Source organism: Carettochelys insculpta, chromosome 10, assembly GCF_033958435.1.
Source record: "Carettochelys insculpta isolate YL-2023 chromosome 10, ASM3395843v1, whole genome shotgun sequence".
Classification (NCBI taxonomy): domain Eukaryota; kingdom Metazoa; phylum Chordata; order Testudines; family Carettochelyidae; genus Carettochelys; species Carettochelys insculpta.
In genome coordinates, this window is record NC_134146.1 from 5,885,139 (window position 1) to 5,911,206 (window position 26,068).

At 46.0% G+C, this 26,068-nt stretch overlaps 1 protein-coding gene across 3 annotated transcripts in view; it reads left to right on the forward strand.

The window, feature by feature from the left end:
* GIGYF2 (GRB10 interacting GYF protein 2) overlaps window positions 1–26,068 on the forward strand; it is a 166,707-nt gene that overhangs the window by 33,885 nt on the left and 106,754 nt on the right. For all 3 annotated transcript variants that reach the window (XM_075004672.1, XM_075004673.1, XM_075004675.1), the window contains exons 4-5: window positions 3,298–3,393; window positions 25,083–25,191. In XM_075004672.1, the coding sequence (XP_074860773.1) occupies window positions 3,298–3,393; window positions 25,083–25,191 (205 nt within the window). The remainder of the gene's footprint in view (window positions 1–3,297; window positions 3,394–25,082; window positions 25,192–26,068) is intronic.

Here is a 26,068-nt window from a genome sequence, read left to right on the forward strand (position 1 = left end):
AAAATGAGATGGGACAAGGTCTTACTAATGGTAGCTTCCATGTTTGTGCTCCGTATTAGACAGGCCTCTGGATGGAGCCTCCAGTTGTTCTGTCATACCTGTTGCATGTTGTTTTCCAAGATCATGGGCCACGTTCTGCCCCTAGTCCTTCATCTCTGAATCTAACCACATACTTTTTGCTAGTTGAGCATTGTTAACAGAAGGAGCTCTTTTGAAGTGCAACACATTTTGGCTACGTCTGTGCTATGAGATATTGATAATATTGATTTTAAATCATTTAGCTCAACTTTAATAAGTGTCTGTCTTCACTGTAAATTCCATTAGCTTGATTTACAGCGCACTATAATCGACATAATATTAATATATCGTTGTAACCTGAATGAAGGATAGTGAGGAAGTGCCATCTTTTGAAATCGAATCCATTAGTCTTCAGAAATGTCCTGTATGTGCCCCACAATATCCCACAGTTCTCCGTTCTGACTTCTTCCATTTCCACTGCTCTGAGGTATGGAGGAATTAAGGCAACAGGAATACCGTTTCAGTTTGGCAGCTGGAAGCCCATGGCTATAGGGATATGAAAGGCTGAAAAATCTTCTTTCTTTCTTTGCTCTTAGCATGGCTGTGGGGTCTGTGGTTCTGTGTCTGCTTCTCTGAGCTGTCCTTTTTTTTTTTTTTAAACCCCTGCGCTGCCTGGTGCCAGCTGCTGGCTTCCCCCCCTCCAACTCCCTCGCAACATGGTAGCTAGGCTGAGGGTTGTGCTTCTATGATAGGATGAGAAACCTATTTTCAGTTATTCACATTTTATCCTGCCCCCCACAACCCCTCCTTCCCCTTGGAGTCACCAAGCATTCTGGAACTTTCCCTCGGCCACATCACATGGCAGCTAGTCTGTGGGTGAGCATTATGCGTGGACAAGAAACTTCTTTTCAGCAGCTTATATTTTTGTCCTGACCCCCACATCCCCTCCCTTAGAGGCGCACGCAGTCTGGAATTTCGCACGCCCAGCTGCGTTACGTAGCTTGACCCCAAACCAATAAAATGATGTGCTGCACACAGTGCCAGGCAATGTACATGCAGTGAGGGTCCTGTAGCTGCTCGGGGGAAGTTTCCCTCGATGGTCATGGTGTTTGGGGGTTGGCTGCTATTTGGGGGTCTTTTAGCTGACTGCAGGAAGTCTCTGTGGGTGGTCAGAATTTTCAGGGTCTGGCTATAGTCGGGGGCCTTTTAGCCTCCTGGCAGAGTTCTCCCTGGGCAGACATGATTTTCAGTCAACAGAAGAAAATACTTGTTACTAGAGTGGCTGTCCTCTTAGAGCAAATTTTTTATATGGGCTTTATGCAAAGGCCAGGGACTGGCTATAGTTAGGAGTCTTTTAGTTACGTGAGGGAAGCATCCCTCTGGAGTCACAATTTTCAGGGCTGGCTATAGTCGGTGGGTCCTTTAGCTGCCCAGGAGAAGTCTGCCTGAGTGGTCAAGATTTTTGGGGCTGGCTATAGTTGGGGGTCTTTTGGCCACTCTGGGTGGTTGTCCTTTCAGAGCAAATTTTTGTATGGGCTTTATCCAAAGAATGTTGAAGGCAACGTAGTAGCTCTACAGTTACGACAGTTTTCCAAATAAGGCTTGCAGCGACCAACTGCGCCATAACTGATTTTATGATGCATTGCATTTTCAGTGTTGTGCTCATGTCAACTACTCACACATGCATTTCTAGGTTTTTCCTTGGTTGCAAGGATGAAAATTCTTGTTCTGAGGGTCTCTTTCGCCAGGTCTAAGCCTAGATCCATGCTTGGGCCCACTGGTAATAGGGGCAGGTGGTGGGTCCTGCCCCAGAGTGTCGAACAGCATACTGGGTCCGGGTGTAACCCTGCTGGATCTCCTTTACCTTCTCCTGGACTTCCTCCATGCTGCGGGGGGGGGGGAGGTCTTGTTCCACCAGGGTGGTGGCCATCTGATATCGGTTTGGGCATTACGCCACTTCATGTTGGGGTCTTGGAGTAGATCCTCCCCACCCAACAAGTCCAGGAGGGACTGCACCTTTCACCCAGTCCAGGAGGGACCTGCCTGTTGGTACTCTGGGCTGGCTCTTGGGCCTTGGAGACAAAATTATTGATCTGAGGGTCGTCTTTGACAGGAGGTCTGAATCCAGATCCAAGCCTCTAAAGATCCAGTGCTTTTGCATACGGTTTTGAAAACTTGTCGGTTAGGAAACCCAAAATCCTTAGCCTTTCCTAAGTGCTTTACTACTACTGCTCCCCTCCTCTCAATTATAAAAAATCACATCTCTTATGCAGGCAAGCCAGATTGTGCCAGGAAAAAGGGATGTTTGGTTAACATGGCAGGGGAATGAGGGAAAGGAAATGTGAGAAGATGTCATCAGATACCCACAGCCACATGTGGGGCATTTTTTTCTTGTGCTACACCAGTGAAAATAGCCACAATGCTATGAGGCTCTGTGAACTGTGGGATCGGTTCCCACAATGCACAGCTTCAACAGTTAATTTTGGCAACTTGTGTGGGGCAGCAATAAGTCAATTTTGTGGGGAGCCTGTGGGAAAGTGAAGATGCTCAAAATAGAATTGATAAAACCCAGTATTGATAAATCAGTTTTAATAAATTCAGTTTTAGCTCATAGTGTAGATGTAGCCTTTGATTCAAAGTAGAAAGGTTTCTACAAGCCTAACATACAGATCCAAAGACTTTACTATCCAAGCTTCTCAGCATTCACTAGATATCACTGTCTAGTAGTGTTTTGAACTATTTATTACCTTGGAAGCATACAGTTCTCTCCATTAGCTCAATTAGAGTCCACTTAGTTGCAATTTTAGCATTTCATTTTTCTATTTAAGGTCACAGTCTTTTCATATTCTAGGGTCATGAAGTCTGGGAAGGTTTTGGTCTATAGTTTTCCTCCACTTAGCAACTACAGTAAACCCCCCTGAGATACGTGCAACTTGAGTGCATGTATTGTGGGTTAATGCATCTCTGAGTGGAGGGGAAACTGCACTGGTCATTTTCCCGGTTCCTGCTAGGGACGGCAGCTGACTCAACTTGAATCAAAGCGGAAGGGAGCTGGGAATCGGGCTGCTGCCCTGGTCAATTACCTGGCTGCCCAGAGATGCCCGAAATTTGACTCTACACGGGTTGGGAGAAGAGTAGATGGTGGATATTGAAGAGAAGATTTATTTTTTTTGTTGGTGAAGATCAGAAGATGCATAGTGCCATCTCTACAATGTGTGTACAGAGTGGAATGCTTGTTCTGTACTGTAGCTCTTAATATGCTGTCTTCGTTTCCTGCAGATACCTTCAGATCTTCGGGATAAGGAGTTTCTACCTATTTTACAGGAGGAGCCTCTGCCACCACTGGCACTTGTACCTTTTACAGAAGAAGAGCAGGTAGGTATCCGCAGAGGTGTAAGAGATGACTTCTCTGAAAAATAAATCTGAATAACTATGAACATTCTATGTCCTGGGGCTAGATTAGTGATAGATGACAAATAGTCTGTATTTGTATCTAGTAACATATAATTATTATTCTAGAAAGGGTTAAGACAGGGAGATTTGAGCAAAGATTTTTATAAGAGAGCTCTGTGGTGGCACAGAATTCAGGATCCTGATATCAAAATCCTGCTGGCATCTTGTACTGTTTAACCAGAGCCCCTTTGTTCATCATTCTGCTCCTGCTGTATAAATAGTGGGCTTTCCCTAGCTGAGCTGTTAGGTTCAGTTCTGATCATTTAGATTGTGAAGCTTTGTTGTAGGACCTTGTCTCTGAGTTCACAGACTTTTCAGATCAGAAGATAGCTGTTAAATTTTTCTTATAACATTTTTGGTGTAAATTGCCATTTTGGTGACTGCATGACTGATTCTTCAAGTGTCCTCTGCCTATTCATGCTCATGAGCTTCAGCTCTGATAGTGGAACTTTTCAGATGCAGTGCCTATGGAAACACTCTTGCTCCCCTCCTGCTCCCTGGGTCCTCTTTACTACTCCTGAATGTTCTGCGGGTGAGGTTGTAAATAGGGTGTGTTGTCCTGGCAGTTCCTCTTCCTTCCAGCTGCCACATTTGGCAAATTAGTAATTATTCTGGGCTGTTGGCCTGGCTTTTTGTCTTAGAACAATGCCTTCTATGCACATTTAGTGTTCATAATCGATTAGGTGCTAGTGTAAATAGTAAACATTTTAGTGATGGTTTTTACTTAATTTTTTTCAATAGTATTTGAGCAGTTAAAGTGTTTGTTTAGTGATGGATTCAAAGATCAACAGGTCTTTTATCCTACTGTTGGTTTCGTATTCAAGCACCTAATCCTATTAGCAGAGTCCAAAAGTGGTAGTGGAGAGTTCAGTGATTAGAATCCATTGATGGATCCAAAGGTCAAATAGGCCTCTTGTCCCCCTTTTAGTTTGGTATTCAAGCACCTAATCCTATTAGCAGAGCCCAAAAGCAGAAGAGGGGTGTGTGTTATGAATGTTCTGGATCCGTTGTCTTTGGATTCTAGGCATCTTAATCCTGAATTGAAACAGAGGGATACTGGTCTTTATTCTTGGGACAAGCCTGACCTAAAACATTAAAAATCCATTACTCTTTATCTTAAAATTCTGCATATTTTTGAAGTAGTTCATTATAATCACACTGATTTAAATCACTTCGATAATTTTATTTAAATGACAGCGCAGTGGATGAAGAATGCAACTGGGGAGCATTGGTGGAAATCCTCACACTCCCTCAGATAGTAATGTAGCTAGTATTGACATTTTGCTTTTAATTATGAGTCAACCAATATATGCACTGATATGCTGTGTGTTACATTATAAGTTTACAGCTGTTTGTATACTTCTGAGGGAATTCACTAAAAACAATGGGAACAATTCACTAGGCAGAGTGGTTGGTACATTCTGCTCTGCCTGAAGAGACAGATCCTGTCCCACACCTATGTCCTCAGAAATACCCCCAAAGCCCTGCCCCTCCACACCAAGAATGATGTAAGCAGTCTGTGTATGTGTCTCCCTCACGCACATTACTGTGCCCCCTTCCTCCAGCAGCAATTTTACATCTTTACCAGCTGTTCTGGGCACCCAAATTGACCTGCCTACACTGCTGGGAAGGTACTTGTGAACACTCTTTTGACTTTCCTTAATTTCCCCAATCGAAGTAATTTTTCTGTGGGGAAGCAAAGAAATCTCAGGGACCATGAACTGTGCACACAGACAGTGGCTCTGATTTCCCCCTGGAGTAACCCAATCTTAGAATGAAGTAGATTGCTAATATTTCAAACACTGAATTCAGCTCTCTGTTTTAAGACCCACCTTAACAATTGCCTGTGCTGGTGGTACCTGAGATTCGTCATATGAATCAACTAATGGAGTTTATTTTGGACCTGGAAGGGAGTGACAAAGATGCAAGAGATAAACACCACATTGGACCTCCACACTGTTGATTCTACTATGGAAAAGAGGTGCTGAATGGAGGAGTTTTGAAAATCACCATTTCTCCAACCACCTAAAACTCCCATTTGCTGTTGTAGAAAAATGCTATCACTCTATTTTATTCTGCCCCTGAGACCACTGATCTCCCCTCTCTCTGCAATGGGGGGCTGAGCTGCCTAATTGACTTACCATGTGTGACTATAAGGAGAAGTAAGCTGGAAGCTGGTAAGCAAATATGTGGAGAGGATTCATACCATTGCTGATACTGTGAAATGGAACCAGGTGTGGTCTTCTAGCTGATTTATCATGTTTCCAAATGGACTAAGTGGCACTATTGGCCCCCTCACAGTGAATGCTTGAAATAACATCATGCCTGTTGTTCTAGGGCTCTTCTCTTTTCAAGACCTCAGGCCAGTTTTCCATCACTTGGTATAAAGCTTAAAAGGACAATCCATGGAAACAATGAGCTATTGTACCAGACACACTGCCACAGGAAGAGCCTGTGGTACCTGAGGAATACTAGAAACAGATCTGAACCCGAAAGGAACAAACCTTTCCAGATTAAAACGCAGGTGTTACTTTGTGCTTTCCCTGTGAGGATGCATTATTATTTAACAGGACAGTGTGACAGCAATGCTGAAGATCCACAACTAAGACTTCTTGTATTCCCCCTTGGCTCTTCATACAAAAATGGAATTGCATTTCTGGTTCTATTGCGAGGTGAGTGGGTAGTACGTTGACTCCCATTTCTGCTCAGGCAGTAACAAAAAGGCTGATTAAATTATATAAGCTGCTATGTGATGATTTCTCACTTCTTTTGCACTCACTTAGCTCCAAACTCATTTGAGGTAGAAGCTGTTCTCCAAAGGCCTAAGGATATCCCATTCACTCGAGGCTTTCTGATAAAGGAATAAGTATGGCTGTTCTAGACATAAAAGTATTTTTTCTTCTTCGAGTGTCCCCGTGGGTGCTCCACAATAGGTGTCGGGCTTGCCCGGCGCCGCAGATCGGATCTTCCAAGCAGTGTCTGCTGGACCGCGCATGCGCCGGCGCGCGCCGCTCCCTTGCACGCTCCTGGCCATGTGCGCGATCCGGTCCCCGCCAGTTCCTCTTAACCGCCGTCGGCTGCAGACGGAATCCGAACTAGGCTAAGGCCAAGTAGCGTATTCAATGACTTCAACTGTTTTTCTTTAAAGTTTTTCAAGTACTTAGGCTACCGCAAGTTAGCCGGTTGTTATTTTTGCAAAAAACAAAACAAAACAAAACCAAAAGCAACAAACACATTACAAGCGGGACAGCTTCAATCCAGTCCCAGTAACAAGCGCCGGAGGCCAGGATCATAGGGCCATCAGCCCTCCTGCTGCGGCAGGCCATCGGAAGGGGAAAACAGCACAGAGAAGGTGCTAAGTACCCGTTTAACAACTGAAAGACTCACCAACAATGTTCTCTTCAGGATTTAAAAAATGTGAGTCCTGCCAAGAGGCGATGCCAGCGTCCGATGGGCACAGTCTATGCATAAGGTGCCTTAGGGAGTCCCATGTTGCACAGAAATGCTCCTTCTGTGCTAAATTAACAGCCAGAGCAAGGAAGGACAGGGAGATGCGGCTTAAAATGCTGCTTTTTGATAAAGCCCTCCAGCCAGACGTGCCGGAGCGGCCGCAGCAGGAGGGACCCTCCGGGGCCCATAAAAGGAAAGCTGCCTCCCTCACCCCATCAGCGCAAAAACGGAGGAAAGCCTCCCCAGCCCGATCCCTGCCGGCAGCAACAGGGAGCGGGACGGGAGGAGCGAGCAGCCCCCAGCCGCAGCAACAGCTGATCGGCGGCGGCACGGAGAGCCATGTGGAAGCGGCTCAGCCTCCGATAACCAGCCAGCCGCCCCGCACCGCAGGCAGGGCGGCGGCTAAACAAGCGCCGGTACCGGCGGCACCGCAGGCAGCGGCACCGACCCCCGGGGAACCAGCGGTGCAGAGCGCGCAGGCACGCAGCCTGCAGGCACCGAAGGACACCGCATGTGCAGCACCGCCTTCGAGCGTGCCTAGCACGGTGCGGACGGGGCCGGGATCCCCTGTGCGTCAGGGGGCGGAGTTACCTCCTCCAGGGAGGGGGAAGGCTGCACACAAGAGGAGGCATTGCAGCCCCTCTCCGGACAGGGCTGTGGAGTTGCTTTCTCACAGCCCTCCGCTTATGTTGCAGACTCCAACCAGAAGGCAGGGGTCCCCCCTAGCCTACCCGGAGCCCCCTTCTCCACAGAGGGTATGCACCAAGGGAGTGGTCTAGGTCACCTTCCCAAGAACAGTGCCTATACTGCCATGGTCGCCCCTACCACGCGGGGCATAGACACCATCGGCAATCTACTAGGGAAAGATCCCCACAGACGATCTCGTACCCCCGAGGGCAATTGCGACCGGGGACAGAGACTCAAGCATCTCAGGGGGGACTGGTTATGGAACCCCGAGATTTTCCCTCGCAAACCTCTAGCGAGAGGGTGTACCATCACCAGCAGGAACCGGAAGGGTCCAGAGAGACGTACGCCAGCGGTTCCTCGCTCTCCTCCCCGGACGAGGCTACGGCCCCGGGGGACGTCCATCCTCCGGACGATCTCAAACAGTTTCAAGAGCTGTTTAAGAGGGTGGCCTTCACGCAAGGCATCCAGACAGCAGAGGTGCAAGAGAAACACCATAAGCTCCTCAAAAATTTGAGACCTCCGGCCTCCTCCAGAGTAGCAATACCGCTTGATGAAGCGATCTTAGAGTCCGCCACTACGATATGGCAGACCCCTGCGACTATTCCGCCTGTCCGAAAGAGAGCGGATAAGAAATACTTCGTGCCGGCGAAGGGCATGGAGTTCCTGTTCAGCCACCCACAGCCAAATTCCTTGGTGGTGGAGTCGTCGCAACAAAGATGAAAGACATCTCAATTCAGGACAGGGGGAACAGACAAAGATGCCAAGAAGCTAGAGCTGTTCGGCAGAAAGGTCTACTCCTCCTCCACTTTAACGTTGCGAATGGCAAATTACGCAGCGCACTTAGCGAACCATAATTTCGACAAGTATTCCAGGTTAACCTCCCTCATGGACTCGCTTCCAGAGGACAAAAAGCCGGTTTTCAAGGCCATAGTGCAAGAAGGCTACGCGGCCTCGAGGACGGGAGTTCAGATCGCCCTGGACGTTGCGGATACAGCAGCACGTTCCACAGCAACGGCAGTGGTGATGCGCAGGGAGTCCTGGCTCCAGACTTCGGGTATACGGAGGGATCTGCAGGCGAAGATAGTTGACCTTCCCTTCGACTCGCAGAAGCTGTTTGCTGAATCAACTGACTCGGTCCTTCATTCCAGTAAAGATTCAAGAGCCACACTCAGGACCCTGGGGATTTACACCCCTCCATACACAAAGAAAAGGTACTACCCTCAACAAAGACGGTACCAGTACCAGCAACAGTGCCTCCAGTACCACAGGGGTTACGAGCAAGGGCGACATCAACAGCACCAGCAGTACAGAACTCCCAGGCGACGTTCACAACAGAGCCGTGCGTCCTCGGGGCGGGGCCAAAGGCCACAAGTTTGACATACAGATCCAGGGCTGCGCCATCACTACCATCGCACAAGGTCATCCGAAGCGACTATTCCACCATCGCCTCCGACCATTCTACGACCAGTGGCAAAGGATCACCACAGACAAATGGGTGCTGGAGATCATAGCCACGGGGTACGCCATCCCCTTCCAGTCACTCCCACCGTCACGACCTCCACCCAAGCCGCACCTCCAGCAGGCCTCCCATGTAGCGAGGCTCAGGCAGGAGGTGGACCATCTCATGCTCATAGGGGCAGTGGAAAGAGTGCCGGAGCAACTGCAAGGGAAAGGGTTCTACTCCAGGTACTTCCTCACGGAGAAAAAGACAGGAGGCTGGAGGCCCATCTTAGACCTTCGCGGCCTCAACAGGTACCTGCGCAAGCAACGTTTTCGGATGGCCACAATCGCCTCCATCCTTACAGCACTGGACGATGGAGACTGGTTCGCAGCCCTCGATTTACAAGACGCGTACTTCCACATAACTATCCATCCGGCTCACCGGCGATTCCTCCGGTTCATGGTAAGCAACGAACACTTCCAATACAAGGTCCTACCGTTTGGCCTCTCCTCGGCCCCCAGAGTCTTCACCAAGACCTTGGCAGTGGTGTCAGCCTACCTGCACAGACAGGGGGTATTTCTTTTCCCGTATCTGGAGGACTGCCTGCTCAAAGGGGCCTCGAAGGGGGAGGTTCTGCGCATGATACACGTCACAGCAAACACGTTCTCTTCACTCGGCCTGGTTATCAATCTGGCAAAATCAAAAATAGACCCCACACAGGACATGGAGTTCATAGGGGCTCTCATAAACTCGGTTACAGCGAGAGTATATCTACCAGAGGCTCGCTTTCGGGCCATCGGTTCCCTCGTGCAGGTCATCACCTTCAGCCCTACGGTGCCGGTCTTGACGTGCTTGCAGCTGCTGGGCCACATGGCAGCGGCGACGTTCGTAGTACAGAACGCCAGGTTACACATGCGCAGCATGCAGCACTGGCTGGCGAGCGTATACAAAGCGGCAGTACACACCGTTCACAGGGTGGTGTCGCCCACAGCCGGGGTGTGCAAATCCCTACAATGGTGGGTAAACCCCAGGAACCTGCTAACAGGGGTACCCTTCCACCAGCCGCAAATATCGGTTTTTCTCACTACAGATGCCTCCCTCATAGGGTGGGGAGCACACATGGGCGAAGAGGTGACTCAAGGACTGTGGTCACCCACGGAACAGTCACTACACATAAATATACTGGAGCTCAGAGCAGTGTTCAACGCCTGCAGACACTTTCGAGACCACATACAAGGCAAAGTCGTCGGGATCAGTACAGACAATACCTCCACCATGTTTTATATAAACAGGCAAGGAGGAGCTCGATCCCGTGCCTTATGCGCGGAAGCAATCCGCTTATGGAACTGGTGCATCGCCAACAATATAATCTTGAAAGCCTCATACTTTCCGGGTGCGCACAATGTGAAGGCAGACCAGCTGAGCAGGCGTTTTGCACTCACACACGAGTGGCAGATCCGTCCCGATCTGCTACGGCCGATTTTCCACGCATGGGGTTTTCCCCAAATAGACCTGTTTGCCACTCAACACAACAAGAAGTACCCACGATTCTGCTCCAGGGCAGGACTGGGATGGGGGTCCCTGGGGGACGCGTTTCGCGATCCCGTGGAGGGGCCCCCTGCTTTATGCGTTTCCTCCCACAGTGCTGATCCACAAAGTCTTGCAGAAAGCCAGGAGGGAAAGGGCCCGGATGATCCTGATAGTCCCAACGTGGGATTGACAACAATGGTTCCCCCTACTCCTGCGCATGTCGGACTGTCCACCCATGCCTCTTCCGGTGGCGCCGGATCTGCTCACGCAAGCCCAGGGGTCCATAGTGCACCCGCACCCCCAAAGCCTGCAACTGCAAGCGTGGTTAATCCATGGCTCAGCTCCCTAGAGAGCACATGCACAGTGGAAGTACAGCAAATCCTAGAAAGTAGCAGGAGGACTTCCACCAGGAAGACCTACAAGCAAAAATGGACTCGCTTCACGGCTTGGTGTTCTACCAAACAGCTGGCTCCCCTTTTGGTGCCTATACCTACAATACTAGAGTATTTACTGGACCTCAAGAGAGGAGGACTCTCGCTATCCTCGTTGAAGGTCCACCTTGCCGCCATCTCGGCGTTCAGACAGGAGGAGGAAGGGCACACGGTGTTCGCCCACCCTATGGTTACCAGGTTCCTCAAAGGGTTGGTAAACCTATACCCCCCTCGGAAACCGATTCCACCTTCGTGGAACTTGGACCTGGTGCTTACCACGCTAATGGGACCACCGTTCGAGCCCTTGGCCACGGTTCCCCTCCGCCTCCTTACAATAAAGACGACCTTTCTTCTTGCAATTACGTCAGGTCGTAGGGTGAGCGAGCTCGCGGCAGTCATGGCAACGCCACCCTGCACTGTGTTTTCCAAGGAGGCGGTAACCATACGGCTGCATCCAGCCTTTGTTCCCAAAGTTTCTTCCGAGTTTCACATGAACGAACCTATTGTTCTACCCTCGTTTTATCCAAAGCCTCATAACTCCAACGAAGAGGCGCGCCTACACCTCCTGGACGTGAGGAGGGCGCTAGCTTTCTACGTAGACAGGACCAAGTCCTTCCGGAAAACGGATAGACTCCTAGTCTCCCTCGCTCCCAAATCGAAAGGAGAAGGTCTCTCCTCGCAGAGAATCTCAAAGCACATTGTATCCTGCATAAAAATGTGCTACAAGCTCAAAAAGATTCCTTTATCGGCCACTCCCAGGGCTCATTCCACTAGGGCGGTGGCAGCATCAACAGGCTTTTTCAAGGGCGTTGCGTTAAAAGACATTTGCAGAGCGGCGACGTGGTCATCCTACGACACCTTCGCCAAACATTACGCCCTTCACAGGGTATTCCAAGAGGATACCCGTCTCTCTGCAGCGGTCCTCTCAGGGACAAGCTGCACATAATCCGATTACCCACCTCCTATCTTGGGTTACTGCTGGGTAGTCACCTATTGTGCAGCACCCACGGGGACACTCGAAGAAGAAAGAAAAGTTACTCACCGTAGTAACGGTGGTTCTTCGAGATGTGTCCCCGTGGGTGCTCCACTGCCCGCCCATCCTCCCCGCTTCGGATCTCTGTTAGTGTTTTGCAGGGGCACCCGAGGCGGTTGGTCGAGGAACTGGCGGGGACCGGATCGCGCACATGGCCAGGAGTGCGCAAGGGAGCGGCGCGCGCCGGCGCATGCGCGATCCGGCAGAAACTGCTTTGAAGATCCGATCTGCGGCGCCGGGCAAGCCCGACACCTATTGTGGAGCACCCACGGGGACACATCTCAAAGAACCACCGTTACTACGGTGAGTAACTTTTCTTTCCTGCTCTGTGTTGTGTAAGTGTGGCAAATTAACAAGCTGTTATAGCATGTCACCAGTGCTATCTTTGGGAAAAGAGTATTTGTGATTTTTTTTTTCTCTGAAGATCTGAGGAAATTGACTAATGCCCTCATCTCTGAAGAGTAGTTTGAAGGCCTTTGTTGCTTTTAAGGTTTCTGCTAGAGCAGTTGGTTTTTTGCCATCTTTGTGACATGTCTAGTTTAGATCATTGTGTCTCAGTGACTGGTCTGTGGACTGAGATTTCCCTGATCATTTAGAACAAGAAGAAGTCCTGTGGCACCTTACAGACGAACAGATATTTTGGAGCATAAGCTTTCGTGGGCAAAGACCTGCTTCGTCAGATGCATTAGTCACGAGTCATGCATCTGATGAAGCGGGTCTTTGCCCACGAAAGTTTAAGTTCCAAAATATGTTAGTCTATGTTGTTCTCGAAGAAACAGACTAACATGGCTACATCTCTGATACTGATCATTCAGGGAAGCAGCAAGCTAGTCCCTAGTGACAGAAAGATTGAGAAATCCTGGTGTTGCCTCCTTCTTAAGGTGGCACAGTGGCAGTTCGTGCCCGCTATGCAACGCTGGCCCAATAACACACCGAGAGTGGAAGAAGAATCTTTATTTGGCATGCCAAGTAAGGTGCAGGGGGATCTCTCCTCAAAGCCTGCACACCTTGCAGCAAGCAGTGAGCAATACTTATACCTCTCCCCTCCTTTGTTCACCCCCTCCCAACAAACCAGGGGAGAGTTTCTCATAATTCCCTTATCCACTCCCCCAGCTCAAACTGAATTCTTACTGGTCTTATGCCATTCCGCTCTGGTAATTCCCTATTGAGCAGGAGGTCGAGTACCAATAGATTATTAACAAAAAGTAAATTACAGGAAGGTAGAGTTATTCGGTCGTGTAGAAAATGAACAGGATCTCATTAACAAAACAATACTGAAAATTAAGGAGGATTCACTAACAATGCTAAATTCAATATTGAACCTTATGAGAACATCAATAAGCATTCATTTACAAAACAATGTCTCTATGAGATCAGAATATAATAACGTTTCCCGTGCCAACAGTGGTTTAGCTTATTGGGCTTCATTCCAGAAACCCAGGCTACAGTAGTGGACCTGCCTTTCAAAGGACATGAGTTATTGTATAATAGGACAGGTTAGGTACTTGAGAGGATGAAAAAAATGTACAAACATAAATTTGGGAATATACCAACATAAAAAAATCTAGTATGCTAGCATTCAGGTATCAGAAGCAACGGTCTGTCCTCATCTTACATTTTATTTTTTGTGGAGGCACAACTACTGCAGCAGCATGAAAGGAGAAGATCTTTTAAACCCTGTGCCAAGGGTAAAGAAACAGAAGTGTCAACTTTGGCCCAGGTTTCAAGTTTGATACAAAGCCAGATAATTGGAGATCAATTTTTCAGGCATATCTACCTCATTTGGAGACTGCTTTGGTAACTTCCATGGTAGTTGGGGTGCTTGAACCAGTAACATACACATTTTATTAATAGTACACAGCAGATACGTAGTTTACTTCTCTCCCACCTTGAAAGCTTATTATCCTCAGAGGCGCTCTCTTCCGGAAACATGAGTCATAAAAGCTGTAGTAGGGGAATTCAGAGGGAAATGATTTTTTTTTTATTCAAAATACTTTCTAATTCTAAAGAAGAGTGGACATCCCTTCTGTATATTAGACCTAAGAGAGCTCAAATCCTTCATTAGGAAGTTGTTTCCTTTATGTTGACCATGGCATGCATAATACTTGCCTTTCAACTCAAGACTTGACGTGAAGCTCTTGACCTAAAGGACACACATTTCCATATCTCAGTGAGACTGGCACAAACAAGTATCTTGGTTTCCTTGTAGGAGAGGATGACTTCCAGTTAGGAGATGTTACCCTTGGACTAAATGACCTCCTGAGGTCCCTTCCAGCCCTAGAATTCTAAGAGTCTGTGATTTCTGCTGCACCCAGGTTTTTACAAAAGGCACTTATCTGTATATGATTGGCTAATCTAAGCATTATCAGGAAAAAAATGCACTGAGTGTTATCACTTTTTGAACAGGGAGCATAATTAAGCTTCAGGATAAACTTGGAGAAATCATTATTGATGCCCACACATAGGATCATTTTAATTCGGGTGATACTGGACTCAATCCATGGTTCTTCCTTGCCTGAAGAACAATTAGAACAGTTTCCCGAGATCAAATGACCCATGCCCTTGCCATACTACCTTTTGCTAAGTCATGCTGATTCTCAGCCTAATGGACTTCAGTGGTGTCTTTCCAGTTAAGCAAAATGAATCAGATGAGTAAGCAAATTCTTGTGACACATTCCATAAAAGATTAAAGTAGGATTTTCTACGTGGTTTGCTCTCACTTCTCCTACTCTAGTGATTTATTTTTTAAAAAAAGAGGGGAGGGGCAAAACCCCCCCACAAAATAGTACAGACCTCAAGTAATGTTTTTAAGTGGTTCTCCAACCACCTTTGGCTATCAAAAGTTTACCAGTCTCTCCTTCTTATTCGAGATGTGTTGAATTAACAGAACAAAAATTTATTGCCCAGACTATATTCTCCACATTTGATAACCTGGACTATAAACTTTGATAGAGTTGAAGCATGCTTGTTGTCTCGTCTTAATTAACTGTAGGAAAGAATCAAGTGATGTTAACCTCAAATGCATGAGATTTGTTTGGACAAGCAGTAATAATGTAATCCCAACCATGGCTCCAGTTCAGCATATATCAGAATATCTGCCACAGATTAAACATTCAGGTCTCTTGCCCATCAACAAAGGTTAATGTAATAGCCATATCTGTTGGCAAGAGGCTATGTCACTAGCAAGTCAGTATTCACAAAGAAGAAGTGAACTGAGATTTGTGAGTGAGGATTAACTTCTCCACAGGAATTAGATTCTTTTGTTGCGTGGAGACCTCAACAAAGTAATCACAGAGATGGTGGAGTCTCCAGTTGAGCCAATGGTAGAATGCATTTTATTTCACCTTTCCGTTAAACATCTGCTTCCTTATTGGCCTCTTCCCTCAGATACTCTAATTCTTCTCTTCCCACCTCCGATTCCTTAGGTTACACAGCCACAGATCCCTTTCTAGTTTTAAGCAGAACTTGATTCAGGAAATCCCCATATCTATTGGTTTCCTATGTTGACAGGAAAAAATTCAAAACCATCACATCTTGGACACTATCAAAATAGGGTGGGCTCTGCATTAATGAGGCCTACACGTTCATTTCTGCCCTTGTGCCTAAACAAATTAGGTCACAGTTTGTGAGGACCAAAGCTGCTGCAGTGGCATGCCTTAGACATCTTACCCTTATAGATCTGTAGGGCCACAGTGTGGCATTCCTAGCATACGTTTACAAAACTGTATTAATTGGATTTAGCATCCAGAATTGGTGCATAGTTTGCAGGACAGCACCCCATTTAATTAGGGTTCTGTGTCTCATCTTCTTCAAAGGGTAGTATACCCTCATGAATGGGAATATGCAGAGGACACTCAAGGAAGAAATGGAGGATACTCATCTTAACCAGAGGTCTTTGAGATATATTTATGCATCCTGCCCACCTTTCTCTCTTCCTCAGAGTCCTAATTATAACCAAAGTGGGTCTTGGAGGAAGCCCTGAAAGTATCTGAGGCAGCCAGAATACCACATCCCCTTTTATAGGCTTGCCCTCAGAACATTCAGAAGCAGTGAGGGGAGGGGCAGGAGGGGGAATGAAAACACTCCAACGGGTACTGCTATCAAAAAGTTCCACAATCGGAGCTGGACCAGAGGCACATCCAGTAAGTGTGGCTATGCACAGTCCATCTTGAAGAACTCTGGTTACAGGTGAGTGACCTCCATATTTAGTTCAATGTCATCTTGAAGGCACTGTGTTCGCTGTTCTCAGTAATAGTACTTCACTCTGTCTGCTAAAACAACACTATGCTTTGAAGCCATTTTCCTTCCTTTTATTCTAGATATGAGTCAGTCAGTCAGTCAGTCAGTCAGTCTTGGGCTGTGTCTAAACTAGCCCCTAACTTCAAAGGGGGCGTGGTAGTTAGGGTGTTGGGAGATTACTAATCATAGAATCATAGAAGAGTAGGACTGCAAGGGACCTCGAGAGGCCATCGAGTCTAGCCCCCTGCCCTCATGGCAGAACCAAGCACTTTCTAGACCATCCCCGAAAGCCATCTGTCTAACCTCTTCTTAAATATCTCCAGTGATGGAGATTCAACCACCTCCCTTGGCAATTCGTTCCAGTGTTTGATCACCCTGACAGTTAAGAACTTTTCCCTAAAGTCCAACCTGAACCTCCCCTGCTGCAATTTCAGTCCATTGCCTCTTGTTCTATCCTCAGAGGCAAGGAAGAACAAGCTCCCTCCCTCTGCCTTGTGATACCCTTTTAGATACCTGAAAACTGCTATCATGTCCCCCCTCAATCTTCTCTTTTCCAAACTAAACAAGCCCAATTCTTTCAGCCTTTCTTCATAGGTCGTGTTCTCTGGACCTTTGATCATTCTCATTGCTCTCCTCTGGACCTCTCCAATTTCTCCACATCCTTCCTGAACTGCGGTGCCCAGAACTGGACACAATACTCCAGCTGAGGCCTAACCAGCGCAGAGTAGAGCGGGAGAATGACTTCTCGTGTCTTGTTCAAAACACACCTGTTAATGCATCCTAGAATCATATTTGCTTCTTTTGCAACAGCATCACACTGTTGACTCATATTTAGTTTGTGGTCCACTCTAACCCCTAGATCCCTTTCTGCTGTACTCATTCCTAGGCAGTCCTTTCCCATTCTGTATGTGTGACACTGATTTGTTCCTTCCTAAGTGGAGCACTTTGCATTTGTCCTTATTAAACTTCATCCTGTTTACCTCAGCCCATTTCTCCAGTTTATCCGGATCCTTTTGAATTATGGCTCCAAAGAAGTTGCAACCCCTCCCTGCTTGGTATCATCTGCAAACTTAATAAGTGTACTTTCTATGTCAATATCTAAATTGTTAATGAAGATATTGAACAGAACCGGTCCTAAAACAGACCCCTGCGGAACCCCACTAGTTATACTTTTCCAGCCGGATTGAAAACCATTCATAACTACTCTCTGGGTATGGTTATCCAGCCAGTTGTTCACCCACCTTATAGCAGCCCCATCTAAGTTGTATTTGCGTAGTTTATTGATAAGTATATTATGTGAGACCGTGTCAAATGCTTTACTGAAGTCTAGGTATACCACATCCACCGCTTCTCCCTTATCCACAAGGCTCGTTACTCTATCAAAGAAAGCTATTAGATTGGTTTGACATGATCTGTTTTTAACAAAACCATGCTGGCTATTCTCTATCACCTTACCACCTTCCAAATGCTTGCAGATGATTTCTTTAATGACCTGCTCCATTATCTTTCCTGGCACAGAAGTTAAGCTGAGTGGCCTGTAGTTTCCTGGGTTATTCTTGTTCCCCTTTTTATAAATGGGTACTATATTTGCCCTTTTCCAGTCTTCTGGAATCTCTCCTGTCTCCCACGATTTTGCAGAAATGATTGCTAAAGGCTCAGATACCTCTTCTGTCAGCTCCTTGAGGATTCTAGGGTGCATTTCATCAGGCCCTGGTGATTTGCAGACATCTAATTTTTCTAAGTAAATTTTAATTTGTTCTTTTCTTATTTCAACTTCTAAACCTACCCCTTTTTCACTAGCATTCTCTATGTCAGGCATTCCTTCAGATTTCTCAGTGAAGACCGAAACAAAGAAATCATTAAACATCTCTGCCATTTCCAAATTCCCTGTTACTGTTTCTCCCTCCTCACTGACCAATGGCCCTACACTCTCCTTAGTCTTCCTCTTGTTACCAATGTATTTGTAAAAAGCCTTCTTTTTTCCCTTTATGCTTGTAGCTAGTTTGAGCTCATTTTGTGCCTTAGCTTTTCTAATCTTGCTCCTGCATGCTTGTGGTGTTTGCCTATATTCGTCCTTTGTAATTTGTCCTAGTTTCCATTTCTTATACGATTCCTTTTTTATTTTGCGATCATGCAAGATCTCCTGGTTAAGCCAAGATGGTCTTTTGCCATGTTTTCTATCTTTCCTACTCAGCGGGATAGCTTGCTTTTGGGCCCTTAATAATGTCCCTTTGAAAAACTGCCAACTCTCCTCAGCCGTTTTTCCCCTCAGTTTAGCTTCCCATGGGACCTTACCTACCAGCTGTCTGAGTTTACCAAAATCTGCCTTCCTGAAATCCATTATCTTGATTGTACTGTTTTCCCTTCTAAACTTCCTTAGAATTGTGAACTCTGTGATTTCATGATCACTTTCACCCAAGCATCCTTCCACTTTCAAATTCTCAATAATTTTCTCCCTATTTGTTCAAATTAAATCTAGAACAGCTTCCCCCCGGTAGCTTTTTCAACCTTCTGGAAGAAAAAGTTGTCTGCAATGCAATCCAAGAATTTATTGGACGCTCTGCCCCCTGCTGTATTAGTTTCCCATCATATACCTGGATAGTTGAAGTCCCCCATCACCACCAAATTCTGGGCCCTGGATGATTTTGTTACCTGTTTAAAGAAAGCCTCATCCACCTCTTCCACCTGGCTAGGGGGCCTGTAGTAGACTCCTAGTAGGACCTCATCCTTGTTTTTTACTCCTCTGAGTCTAACCCAAAGACTTTCAACCCATCCATCTTCTACATCCATCTCCACCCCTGTCCAAGTGTGTACATTTTTAATATACAAGGCAACACCTCCTCCCTTCTTTCCCTGTCTGTCCTTCCTAAGCAGGCTGTACCCTTCAATACCAACATTCCAGTCATGAGTATTATCCCACCAAGCTTCTGTGATGCCAACGATATCATAGTTGTATTCATTTATTAGTACTTCCAATTCTTCTTGTTTATTTCCCATACTTCTTGCATTTGTATATAGGCATCTCAGACATTGATTTGGTCTTGCCTCACAGTTTTGCCCTGGCCCTCTTTTTACTCTCCCAGTGTAGCCCATATTCCCTCCCATTTCAAATTCATTTCCCAGGTATCCATGCTCTCCACTTACCTGCAGGCTTTGCTCCCCTGCCCCCGTTGAACCTAGTTTAAAGCCCTCCTCACTAAGTTAGCCAGCCTGTGTCCGAATATGGTCTTCCTCCTCCTCGAAAGGTGAACGCCATCTCTGCCTAGCAGTCCTTCCCGGAAAAGGATCCCGTGGTCAAAGAAACCAAAGCCTTCCCGGCGACCCCATCTACGCAACCAAGCATTCACCTGTCGGATACACCTGTCTCTGCCTGGGCCCCTACCTCTGACAGGTAGGATTGAAGAGAATACCACCTGCGCCCCAAACTCCCTGACCTGTGCCCCCAGAGCCCTGAAGTCACTCTTGACCTGCTCAGCGTCACACCTCGCAGTATCATTAGTGCCCACATGGATGAGAAGCATGGGATAGTAGTCAGAGGGCCGGATAATCCTCGACAATGCCTGCGTAACGTCTCGGCTATGGGCCCCCAGCAGGCAGCACACCTCCCGAGATGAAATGTCAGGGCGACAGATGGGCGCCTCCATCCCCCTCAGAAGAGAGTCTCCAACCACCACTACTCTACGTTTCCTTCTTGCAGGGGTGGCAGTAGACTTCCCAGCCTTGGGGGGTACGAGGCTTCTCCTCTTCTGTATGGGGTAATTCTTGGTCTCCTGTATCGAGTGCAGCATAATGGTTTTCCAGTACCACGGTGGGAGGGTTCTGAGCAGGGGTGGGACACTACCTGCTGCGAGAAGTAACCAGCTGCCAGTGTCCACCCTGGTCCACCTCCTCCAGTGGTTTTTCAGCCGTCGTGTGCACTGGGACAGTTACCTCCGCAGTCTCCACCTGAATACTATCCAGGAGCTGCTCATGGAGTCAGATACTCCTCAACCTGGCCACCTCCACCTGTAGCTCCCCCACCTGCCGCCTGAGAGATTCCACCAGCAGGCACCTTTCACACTGAATATTCCCCTCAGCCTGGGTATCAGTAAGTGGGAACAGCAAGCCACAGTCCTTGCAGAACCACACCAGGATCTGGATAGAAACATCCATGGTCAGGCAGTCTGTTTGGCTACAGGCACAAGTGGAGGAGACAGCAGTAGTGCTGGCACAGGTGTTGCGGGTCTTCCTAACCATTATAGTCCTCTCTGTCACGCTCCCTCCCAAACTCCCTCTTAAACTGCCCAACTGCCACTGAAACTGAAACTTCCCCCACCTGGAATCAAAATGGCAGTTCAAATGCCAGGAGTTAAAGCACACGCTCACTCACCCAGAGATCAGTGCACTCACCTGGTAGCTTCTTCAGCAGCAGGCTCACTTGCTCTCCTCCCTCTTAATCTCCCCTGTCTTCAGCTCCCTGTCCGCTTTGCATATGCAGCACTTCATTAGGCTAAATCTCCCCCGCGGCAACTTTGAAGTGTCATACCTGTGGCTACACAGAATTTGTTGCGGGAGAGATTTAGCCTAATGAACTGCTGTATATGCACCACAGCACTTCATTAGGAATCACCCAGCAGTCTTATTTCCATGCCCCCTTCGAAGTTGGGAGCTAGCCTAGACACTGCCTTGGCAGTTGAATGGGGCTAGGAGAGGATGCTTTGCAGTTACCCTCTCCTGAGTGACTTGTACATGGTGAGACCAACTGTGACATTAGAGATGGCTACATAATTGGTGTTAGAGGCTTTCAGGATCCCTTTCTAAATGAATCAACTGTAGTACAGACCTACTGCTTTGGTCTCGATGGTTTTACTACTTTCCTTGGTACTCAACTGTTCACTAGTAGTAGAGTTTCAAGGGGTTGCCGTTATGGCCTCTGTTTCTATTTCTCATGGTAGCTGAGCTCCTTGTGCTCATGTCAGTGGAAGCCAAAGGAGAGTGACTTCACAAACACATCTCTTAGAGCTCAGGTTTCTAGAATTGTGTCTCATGACATCCATCTCTGTTCAGATAATAGAGATTTTCAGATGTCAGGGTGGGAATATGATACTTAAAACTGTTGAGAAGGCTCTCAGTCTCTGTCTTACAGTTGGAAGCCATTTATCTGTAAGAGTGATGTATTTGTAGCAATCTAATGTCCTTGGATTTGCATCTCTTAGGGAGAGGAGTATCCTAGTTTTTGATCAGATATGCAGGGGAGATGATGCTCATCTTGACTAATCCTCTAGAGGATGTGGCATTATTTCTTGAAAAACAAAACACCCTTCTATGATTTTTTTCCCCCAATTCTTCTGAGCTTGTTACTGTGAGACAAGTGGAGTTGTCTGAGATGGAGAGTCCCAAACTGTGGTCTGTGGTCTATGAACACTTGGCAGATTTTATGGTGCTAACTGTTCTCCTGTCTCCAGATATTAACTTGATTAAAAGATAAGTTCACACTTATGTCCAAAATTTTAGGAAGTTGCCTAATTGATTGCTTACTTACCTTGTGTAGTGCCTATACACGTGTGAGTGTTAGTGGGAGGATAGGAAAGGTGCCAGACAATCATGAATGACAGAACCACTGGTCCATAGGGCAGTCTGTTAGGATGTGAAATTGTGGGGAAAAAACCTGAGAATCCCTGTTCTGAAGTTGTTGGTTCTTAAGAGTAGGTGTAGCAAGTTTTGAATATTGTGCTAAGTTTCCATGTACTGATGGATGCCTGTCACTTTTGGAACATTACAGTTAGTTCCTTGAGGAAATGGAGCTCTCCGTAAGAATTCTCATTCTCTATTTGCTCTGTGGCTTTTCAATTCTCTCATCATCTTTCTTGCTTTAAGTCTTGTTTTTCTTTTCTTCCCTACCTTCTAGCCTGATCTGTTTTTTTGTTGTTTGTGGACCACACAGCAATTTTGTTGTCTGGCGCAGGAGTCCTGGTAAAGTTTTTGTTCCCAGATATTTCAAAGGAATCTTGGTTACTTGACTGAGATCATTCGTTTGGATGCTGTTTTGATGTTTAATGATATGTCTCTTTGTCTCTTCAATTCTAGCTTGTAATTTGAAATTTAATTGCATGCAGGCAAACTTGATTAGTGTCTTTATTTTTCTGGATTTAGTCCACTGCCCTGACTTCTTAGGAGGAAGGAAAATGCTGAGGAGTTCATAGATGAACTAGCAGCTGTAATCTGGTAGATTGCTACGTCCTTGCACAATGTATTTGATCAGTGGAAGTTGTGGCAGACGTTTCTCATCAAAGTCCTAGCCAAAACAATTAAGAGAGGAAAAATATTTCTAGTGAATGTGGATTTGTTTCCCAGTCTTCACATGAGCTCTTCAGGGTTAGCTTGACTTCAAACACGTTGGTCCCCAAGTTTCTGAGCTTTGGTGCTTGGATTCCTGTGGGCAAAGTGTCTTATCAACTCCCAAATGTAGTCTTTCAGGTAGTGGAGCTGTCACCTTTTCATGAGCAAAGGGCAGATTGAGCTCTGCTAAAAACGTCTATGTCTTGGTCAGGTTCCTTCTCGGACACTTGAATTTAAAGCATAAACCTATTCTAATGTTAGCTCTGGATGAGCATTTTGGCGTGGTTTACGTGAGAGCTGAAGTTGATGCTTTGGAGTGGGCATCAGTAGGTCTATTTTGCTGCAAGACGCTAGCAAGAGTCCTGAAAAATAGGATCTGAGGACTGTTGATGACTTCTAGCTGAAGGCCAACGTATGTTCTCTTGTGTCCACTGTTCCTGAGCTATATGACTACTTTTTTATATTTATACTGTATAACCATTTGCCTCTCTTCTGTGGGGAGTTCTACAGCAGACCTTTCTAAAATTTCCCACCATTGTTGTCCCAGTGGCTATTAATTCACTTTTTGTTTGTGATTAGAGACAGGTTACTACTACTTTAACTTTAAACTCTCCTCTCTCTTTTGGGGAAATATTCTACAGCTAGAATACGTTGCAGCTGCTTTTATCATTTCCAGATAGTAGCAGAGTGAAATTGACTAAGGTTATGAATATGTTTAATTTTCATTTTGGGGGTTTCTCTGTAGCTAGTTCTATCTAAAATTTTTTTTCCTCTCAATAAAGATTGTTTTTCTTGTTTTCGTTATACTTAAGGCCTGTTGCTTAGGAAATTTGTTACTATTTTTTCTGTTACTAGAACTTTTTGGTTAAAAGTGGGCTGATTCGTGACTTCAGAAAGTGGTTTATTGCTGTTAGTATACCTTTGGAAGAAGTTTAGACTTTTTAATTATTATTCAGAAGAACAGTAGTTGTAACAGATTCCCTCTCAAGCATCATCCCCATTCCTGCAGACCAGAGGAGACAGTATGTTAAGGTCTTGCTTTAAAAATGAATTGGTTTTGAGATAGTATTGAAGCACTTCATCAGTAAGTAGGCACATATTACTTACCTTTGTAAGTTGGCTCCGTTAACTATGTCTTTATTGAAGTTCCAGTCAGTCATATGCAGGGATCTGGGAGACAGTAGTAGGAGCATATTTTTGAGAATAAGAATTGCAGGAAAGTCACTTTTTTAAAATCTGGCGTAAAACTTTGTCACACAGCCCATTGTATGGTGACTTCACTGGCATGACTGGCATGGATCTGTCCTCAGTGTGTCCACCTGGTTCTCTGGCTCTCTTTAACCCTAGTATCTTAGCTGATACCACTATCCTTTCCTCTTCAGAGAAGTGACTGTGCAGGCATTCTTGTATCTTCCAGAAAGAGGGGAGAGAGGAACATTAAGGCTGTGTCTCGACTAGCCCCCAACTTCGAAGGGGGCGTGGTAATTAGCATGTTGGGAGATTACTAATGAGGGGCTGCGGTGCATATGCAGCACTTCTAAGTTGCCGCAGGGGAGATTTAGCCTAATGATGTTTGAAACTTCGCAGTGTTGGTTTGTGTGTAGCTGCAGATAAAGGGACTCTGAAGTAGCATGGGCGCTTCGAAGTACCCATGGCTGACCCGCAGCTACACACAAGCCAGCACTTTGAAGTTTCACACTTTGAAATTGCCACAGGAGAGATTTAGTCTAATGAAGTGCTGCATATGCACTGCAGCACTTTGTTAGTAATCTCCCAGCACCCTAATTACCAGGCCCCCTTCAAAGTTGGGGGCTAGTCTAGACACAGCCTAAAAGTAGTTGGCTACGTCTGCACTAGCCAAAAACTTCGAAATGGCCATACAAATGGCCATTTTGAAGTTTACTAATAAAGCACTGAAATACATATCCAGTGCCTCAATAGCATGTGGGCGGCCGCGGCACTTCAAAATTGACGTGGCTCGTCCAGATGGGGCTCCTTTTCAAAAGGACCCTGGCTACTTCGAAGTCCCCTTATTCCCATCTGCTCATAGGAATAAGGGGACTTCGAAGTAGGTGGGGTCCTTTCGAAAAGGAGCACTGTGTGGACGAGCCGCGTGGGAGCAAGCCACATCAATTTCGAAGTGCTGCAGCCGTCCACATGCTAATGAGGCACTGAATATGTATTTCAGCGCTTCATTAGTAAACTTCGAAATGTCCATGCAAGTTTTTGGCTAGTGTAGACACGGCCGTAGAAAAGTATGTTGAACAATGGTATTTTTGATGTGTTCACTTAGTAACTTCCCCATGTATCTCAGCAGTTTTTTCCCCATATCTTTGGTTGGTTTTGTGATTTGTAAGCATTTTGAATTTCAGAGTGTACATATAGCAGTGATTCAGACTAGGTATCATTTTTATGCAAAAAAGCGTAAGGAAAGGTACATTTGTTTGTTTCTCTCACATTGGCTGTCTCTTCTTCTTGGCAGAGAAATTTCTCCATGTCTGTAAACAGTGCTGCTGTCCTGCGGTTGACGGGACGAGGAGGAGGAACAGTGGTAGGGGCTCCTCGAGGTCGAAGTTCCTCTAGAGGTCGAGGTGAGCTCTTTTCTGAAGACTGGGATGATATGCTGTGGGTGGGGGGACAGATCTAGGTTAAATGGTCTGAAAATTGACCACCATCATTTGGATAACACAGCAGAGGTTGTGGAATTGTACAGCCAAAGAAAACAGACAAACCTGCCCTTCCTTTCCCACCAAGCTTTCCCTTTAAAGGTCCTAACACAGCAGTGGTTGACAAGGAAGGGAAAGTGAATGTGGGAATGAGGCTTTGCAACATCACAAGACGACTAGGAATGTGCGTTACGTACATATATTTCTTCTTTTGTGCTTTTATTTTGTTAAATACATACATTTGGATTGAAGGAAAATGGTGAACAATTTTGAGGTGGAATGTCAAAGAAAATTAAGATTGCTTGACTCTCAGTTGTACTTCTTATAGCTGGATATTCTTTACTAGAAAAAGTGTGGAGTCTCTCCTAAAAGGAGAGAACAGAAGCATTAATTAAGAAGTAGAAAGCATTAATTTTAACTTGAATCTGTGATTTTCAGCCAGGATACACAAAGGTGTTTGAAGGGGGTTCATCAATTCATTCAGATATTTGCTTCGTTTTATAATACGGTGTATTTTAAAATATCTGCTAGTGAAGTTAGTACAAACTAAAATTTCATGCAGACAAGAACTTGTTTATAGTATTGTGGGTACAGTATTCAAATTTCAGTTGATTAATTATAAAAAAAAAAGGGAGAGAAAATAGGGCAATTTTTCAGTAATAGTATATAAAATTATATATACTTCTATATTTTTGTATGTCTTTGTAAGCAAATAGTAATACTTGGGGGTACAAAAGAAAAATTGGACTCCTGAAAGGAGTTACAGCGGTCTGAAGAGGTTGAATGTCACTGACTTAAATGA